The sequence below is a fragment of the Loxodonta africana genome, unplaced genomic scaffold (assembly GCF_030014295.1).
Source record: "Loxodonta africana isolate mLoxAfr1 unplaced genomic scaffold, mLoxAfr1.hap2 scaffold_100, whole genome shotgun sequence".
Classification (NCBI taxonomy): domain Eukaryota; kingdom Metazoa; phylum Chordata; class Mammalia; order Proboscidea; family Elephantidae; genus Loxodonta; species Loxodonta africana.
In genome coordinates, this window is record NW_026974869.1 from 246,619 (window position 1) to 253,988 (window position 7,370).

The 7,370-nt window shown below is 40.1% G+C and overlaps 1 protein-coding gene across 1 annotated transcript; it reads right to left on the reverse strand.

Annotated features, from left to right (window-relative positions):
- Window positions 1-3,384: 3,384 nt before the first annotated feature.
- On the reverse strand, window positions 3,385-5,053 carry LOC135229138 (olfactory receptor 4C15-like). Its single transcript, XM_064278920.1, has one exon. The coding sequence runs from the start codon at window positions 4,798-4,800 to the stop codon at window positions 3,874-3,876; it is 927 nt and encodes a 308-aa protein (XP_064134990.1). The 5' UTR covers window positions 4,801-5,053; the 3' UTR covers window positions 3,385-3,873.
- Between the last annotated feature and the right edge of the window lie 2,317 nt (window positions 5,054-7,370).

A 7,370-nucleotide genomic window follows, 5' to 3' on the forward strand; every position in this document is an offset into this window, starting at 1 on the left:
TAGTACTTGAAAGCCCTATGAGGCATTGTTCTACTCTGAAACACATGGGGTCCTTATGAGTCAGAATCAACTCAACAGTAATGGGTTTTGTTTGTTTGTTTAATATTTCCTTCTCTTCCCATATTATATGAAAACAATGAATGACAGATCAGTTTACTCTGTTGAAATGTAGCACTGCGATTGAAGTTTGAAGGAAAACCTGGAGATGCCCCATCAGGCCACTTCAGAAAGGGGCCAAACCAAACACTTTGTTACTCCATTCACTATGTAAACATTTTACTCTACCTACTTCTATGGCAATTCATAGAAAGATGTAAAATTGAAGTGCTTCATCAGAAAAGTTAAGGCCCAGAGGCACCTTCACATCAAGCACCTATGGGAACAAAGAACAAGGGTTGCTTTCTTTTTATTAAAATTTTAGAGGTTTACTCTGACCAGAAGAACTGGCTGACATGGACCACATTCCTTGTGATTCAAGGACAGAAAGCCACAGACAGCTGCCTGATACAGGGCCTGGAATCTGTGGAAAGACTGGGTGATCTCGTTAGGCACCGTCAAGATGGATACTCAGGGTAAAGGATGGGTTCCTTCACTCTCAACACCCTCAGTCAGAGCATAGACAGACGAGAGCTTGATAAGGCCCCACAAAAAGGGCCCAAGGCCAAGGATCAGCTGAGCCCTGAACTTGTGTCCCCCGAACTGTGCATGTCAGCACCACTCTGGTAACCCAAAGTACTGTAATCCTGTGGAAATAAATAAATAAAGATCCAGCCTGCTGAAGCCATTTGGATGCCAGACCATGTACCTGGAACTGGGATCCCAGCCGCAGGACCAGTCATAACTTGATTGGGGCTGAATAAGAGCTCCTGGAGGATTCTGGTTGACTCCATGGATGGAATAGAGTATGGAAGAGCAAGATGAAAAGTAGAAATAGTCAGGGGTCCATAGAATCATGTCCAAGTTGGGATGCTCTACCCAGAAGGCACTACAGACTTCCCAGTCACAGGCACTGGAGAATGGTGGACATTTTGCAGCAGGCACTTCAAAGCATGCAAGCAGGGGCACGGTTCTGCTTGTCCAGGTCCAAGGGTAGTTTTATATAAAATATCACTTCTTCAAATCTGTAAATGTAAAATGAGATTGTAAGTCATTTAGAAAGTTCAGGGGAAGGAAAAGTATTCCAGACAGAAGGAATAGCCTATGGATGTGAAGGCTCTATGGCAAGAGTATGCCTGGCCACCAAGCAGAACAGAAAGGGGTCACGTGGACTGGGGAATCAATGAGGGATCAGCCATGAGAGAGGACTTCAGAGAGGTGGGAGGGTAGCAAGATGACTGCTGCCTGATCTTTAGCAATTGTAAGGTTTTAGCTTTTATCCTGAGCACCAGTGCAGTTGAGTAGAGTCATAATATGATCTGATTTATGTGTTTAAAGGATAACTCTAACTTTCTTGCTAAGGATAGAATTGGAGTATTGTATACAAGGTAAAGCAGGGAGGCTAAGTAAGAGGGACTTGCAATAATCGAGGTGAAAGAGGATGGTGGCTTGGAATTAAGTGACAGTTCTCAAAATGAAAAGAAGTTCTTGAATTTGAGGTATAGGTTAAAGCTGACAGGATTTCCTGATAGAGTGGATGTGGGCAAGGAGAAAAACAAATGAACCAAATGAGCCATTGGTAGAGATGGAGGATGACGTGAGTGGAGACTGCTTGGGGATTGGGTCAGAACAACCAGAAATACAGCTTTGGAGTTATTCAGTTTAAGAAACCAACTTGTCATTTAGATGGAAATACCATGGAAGCAGTTGGACGTATAGATCTCAACCTCAAGGAAAAGGTCTGGGCTGGCAATATTATTTGGGAACCTTGGTCATGTAAAGAGATTATGGAAAGAAAGAGGGAACAGATCAACTGGCTTAAATGATGTTAATGGATTTAATAAGATGAGAAATGAACAACTGCTGTTAAATTTACCAATGCAGAGGTCTGTGGTGACCTTGAAGAGAGGATTTTCAAATAATTTTAATTATCGACATGTGACTGAAAGGAGTTTAAAGAGAAATGGGAGATGGACATTATAGAGATCCCTTAGTTTTGCTGCAAAGGAGGGAGAATGAAATGGGGTATTAGATATAAAGGAAGTAGAGTCAAAAAAATATTTCTAACGATGAGAGAGGTAACAGATTGCTTCTTTGATGATGTAACTCATCCAGTAGAGAGGAAAACATGGATGAATTAAGAATCAGAAGAGATTCATAGACTAGCTTCCTTGTGTAAGCAGTGAGGAGATGAAGTACCATGTAAAAGTAAAGAGAGACTGCTTGTCTTTGGTAAGGGTCACAGACACTTCATTTACAATAGCAGTTAGAAGGCAGAATATAACTGAATGGATGCTGGCAGATTGATAGATACAGTTGTGGGAGTCTGAAAATTCTCTTTTGATGGTTTAAATTATTTCATTGAAATAGGGAGAAAGTACATCAATGCTTCCCACTAAGTTTGATGCTTGTAGTAATTTTTTAAGCAGATACCTTTCCTCAAATTGAAGTATCCTTCAATTCCTACTTTGCTAAACCTCAGAATCATGAACAGGTGAGAATTTTTCAAATTCTAATACAGAGGTAATCATATCATTTACCAGTTAGTATTAGTAACAACCAATCTCCATAACAAAGCAGTATGAACAAGATTTGTTTCAGATGCCAAGGTGTCAAAAAAAAAAAAAAAAGTCAGACATTGAGCTGTTAAAAAACATGTTTAGCGGGTATGGGCTATTTAATGTGAACTAATTTGGGGATCCTTATACAACTGTACGAAATTTGTGAGAACAAATTAACAGGGACTATTTTTTTTTTTTATTACAGCATTAATGAAAAGAACAGCTAGCTCATAAATGTAATAGATGACGTAGATTTTGATATTACTTTATTTTTTTAGCAGTGACTTAAACAACATGGAAATTTATTTACCTCTTACATATAGGAGGTCTGAGCCAAGTAGTATGGGGCTGCTATTTCAACTCTACAACATTAGGGTTTTAGGATCCTTCAGTCTTGCTTTTCCACTAACCTTAACACACATCCTCAAAGTCCAAGATGGCTGCCTGAATTCCCACCACAATTTCACATTCACAGAATTACCATTTAATATACCACTTTCATTTACATTTTTTTGGCCATAATTTGTTCACATGGTCACACCTAACTACATTGGATGCCGGGAAATGTCTTTTAGCTAGGAAGCAATATTTCTTAAAAAACAACAGCAGCAACAAAAAACAAACAAAAAAAACAATTGCCATCTCCTGAATTTGGACTCAAAAGGCTTCCAGATTATTGATCTTTATAAGGAAAGGAGACTGCCACATCTTTCCGCTATAGAGCAGGTGGTGGTTTCAAACCATCACACTTTATGTCAGCAGCTGAGGGCTTACCTACTATGCCACCAGGGCTGCTTAACTGGGATCAGGACCGTAAAGTAAACTTTTTTTTAGTTAAAATAGTTTCAGGAAGTTCCTATTAATGATATCTAAGATTTTTTTTCTTCTTTCCATAAAGGTTTTTCAAAGTATGGTGTCAATGGCAAAAAGTTTAATAGATAACCTGAATCCTCTTTTTTAGTGATTTCTTTTCATTACTATATTCTAGACAAACATAAAATTCAATTCTCCTTTGATTACCTATAAGGATACTGAGCTGCCAACTCCAAGATGTGAGTGATCTGAGGGTGGTAATAGCATTTCCTGACCTACTCGTTAGAATTTTTCTGTGGCAGTACATTACGTTCTGCCTTACAAGTTCCAGCCCCTATAAAGTATTTGGTTAAGTGCATTTTATTTCTTTCCTCTTCAAATTTAAATTTTTAAGTTTTATTTTTCACCAGACACCCAGCAATCTGGTCCATAATTTCCTCATCACATTTTTCCCTTCCTTTTTCCTGAAAGTATAAATCAAAGGATTGAGCAAGGGAGTTACGAAGGTGTAAACTATGGCCACCATCTTGTCGAAGGAGAAAGCAGACGGAGGTCGGGCATACACAATTATGCATGGGACAATGAATAAAACCACAACAGCAATGTGAGATCCACAGGTGGAGAGAGCTTTCCACCGTCCTCCAGAGCTATGAGTTTTTAGCGAAAGCAAGATGACACAATAGGAGATGAGCAACAAGGAGAAGATTATGGTGCAGATAAACCTACTATTGGCAACCACAAAAAGGCCAAGGATGTGAGTGGCAGTGCAGGTAAGCTTCAATAATGGGTACAAATCATGTAGGAAGTGATCAATAACATTGGGGCCACAGAAGGGCAGCTGGAAAATAAAGACAATTTGTATCACAGAATGCAGGAAGCCCCCTGTCCAGGCTACCCCCATCAGGATACCACAGAGCCTCCAGTTCATGATAAAGGGGTAGTGCAATGGCTTGCAAATGGCCACATAGCGGTCGTAGGCCAGGGTGGTGAAGATAATCACCTCCACTCCAGCAAAGAAGTGCTCAGCAAAGAGCTGGGTCATACAGCCCTTGAAGGAGATGGTTTTCTTCTCATAGAGAGAGTTCACAATCATCTTTGGTGCAAATGCAGAGGAATAGCAGGCATCCAGGAAGGACAGGAAGGCCAGAAAGAAGTACACAGGGGATCCCAGGAGTGTCGGGCTTTTGACAATGGTCACCACAACTAGCAAGTTGGCCCCAACAGTTGCAATGTAGCAGAACAAAAATAGAACAAATTCTATTTTTTGAACACTTGGATTCCATGAAAGACTCAAGAGGATGAACTCAGTTACAAAGCTTTGGTTTTGCATATTTCGGAGGAAAAGGTGGAAGCTAACACAGTGACCATGTAGAATCTGAAATTATGAGAAAGATATTTGTCTCAAACCAGTTTATGATATTAGTTATCAGTATAGTCATCGAAGTATTGGTGCATCCATAATCAAAATTATTTTAAGTGCTTCTGTTGTTGTTAAGAATATAAAATTAGAAATTTCTTGAGGCATCAGTCAGAACTGAGGTTAAACTCTTTAAAACAGTCAGAGTTTCAATATGGGGGAAGGGAACCCTTCACATGTGGTAGGGGTGACAAATAGTTTTTAAAGTGGGTGCCAGCTTTGACTTGTTAGGTGTGGCTACCTAGAGTGCAATGTCGAGGAGGATTCTGAAGCACATCCAAGATCTGAGGAAAGGAGGACTATAATGTATTAGTTATGTCTCCCCTTGTCATGGCATGGGAACCAGGATGACTTGAATGGGAAATGCATCTCTCTCCAGGAGACTGCCTTACCTACAAATAAAAGAACAGCTAACATGCATTTTAACAGGCAGTTGGAAATCATGCCTACTCCCCCAGATATTTCTTTAAAAATTTGAGCTGAACTGGGCCTTTAAGATGAATTAATTCATTTCTTATCAAAAATAAAGACCACAGATACATGAGAAAATGCTCTCGATCATTAGCCATTAGAGAAATGCAAATTAAAACTACGATGAGATTCCATCTCACACCAGCAAGGCTGGCATTAATCCAAAAAACACAAAATAATAAATGTTGGAGAGGCCGCGGAGAGATTGGAACTCTTATACACTGCTGGTGGGAATGTAAAATGGTACAACCACTTTGGAAATCTATCTGGCGTTATCTTAAACAGTTAGAAATAGAACTACCATACAACCCAGAAATCCCACTCCTCGGAATATACCCTAGAGATACAAGAGCCTTCACACAAACAGATATATGCACACCCATGTTTATTGCAGCTCTGTTTACAATAGCAAAAAGCTGGAAGCAACGAAGGTTTCCATCAATGGATGAATGGGTAAATAAATTGTGGTATATTCACACAATAGAATACTACGCATCGACGAATCTGTGAAACATTTCATAACATGGAAGAACCGGAAGGCATTATGCTGAGTGAAATTAGTCAGAGGCAAAAGGACAAATATTGTATAAGACGACTATTATAAGATCTTGAGAAATAGTATAAACTGAGAAGAACACATACTTTTGTGGTTACGAAGGGGGGAGAGAGGGAGGGAGGGAGGGAGAGGGTCTTTTGTTGATTAATCAGTAGATAAGAACTGCTTTGGGTGAAGGGAAGGACAACACTCAGTACATGGAAGGTCAGCTCAATTGGACTGGACCAAAAGCAAAGAAGTTTCCGGGATAAAATGAATGCTTCAAAGGTCAGCGGAGCAGGGGCGGGGGTCTGGGGAACATGGTTTGAGGGGACTTCTAAGTCAATTGGCAAAATAATTCTATTATGAAAACATTCTGCATCCCACTTTGAAATGTGGTGTCTGGAGTCTTAAATGCTAACAAGCGGCCATCTAAGATTTATCAATTGGTCTCAACCCACCTGGAGCAAAGGAAAATGAAGAACACCAAGGTCACACGACAACTAAGAGCCCAAGAGACAGAAAGGGCCACATGAACCAGAGACCTACATCATCCTGAGACCAGAAGAACTAGTTGGTGCCTGGCCACAATCGATGACTGCCCTGACAGGGAGCACAACAGAGAACTCCTGAGGGAGCAGGAGATCAGTGGGATGCAGACCCCAAATTCTCATAAAAAGACCATACTTAATGGTCTGACTGAGACTAGAGGAATCCTGGCGGCCATGCTCCCCAGACCTTCTGTTGACACAGGACAGGAACCATCCCCGAAGACAACTCATCAGACATGAAAGGGACTGGTCAGCGGGGGGGAGAGAGATGCTGATGAAGAGTGAGCTAATTAAATCAGGTGGACACTTGAGAGTGTGTTGGCAACTCTTGTCTGGAGGGGGATGGGAGGATAGAGAGAGAGGGAAGCTGGCAAAATTGTCACGAAAGGAGAGACTGAAAGGGCTGACTCAATAGGGGGAGAGCAAGTGGGAGTAGAGAGTAAGATGTATGTAAACTTATATGTGACAGACTGTTGGATTTGTAAACGTTCACTTGAAGCTTAATAAAAGTTAATTAAAATAAATAAATAAACAAATAAATAAATAAAATAATAAAGACCAACAGAAAATTCCTTAACTGTATGTTTAACAAAAATAAGGATGTATTAAGTTTTGGGTTGTCTTTGTTTTTGTTTTAGTCATCATTTTAAAATGTAAACAGAAGATGACAAAAATAATAAAGCTCACTTCAAAGTGTTCTGCTGATGACTGAGTGAAATAATGCAAGAAAAAAAGCAATTGCTCAGAGCCTAGTGTCTAGGATACTGTCCATGTGAGGTCTTATTATCCCTATTTTGCTATTAGCTAAGTTATAGTTTGAGAGTTCAAGAAATTAACAAAAGGTAGATCTGGGATTTTCTGGTGCCACAGCCAAAGTCCATTCCACTGGATCCATAAAGAAAGTGGTGAGAACGTTTCTTTTCTAG

Excerpts from the sequence above, each read along its gene's own strand:
- LOC135229138 (XM_064278920.1), bottom strand. The coding sequence starts at position 4,800 with ATGCAAAACCAAAGCTTTGTAACTGAGTTCATCCTCTTGAGTCTTTCA.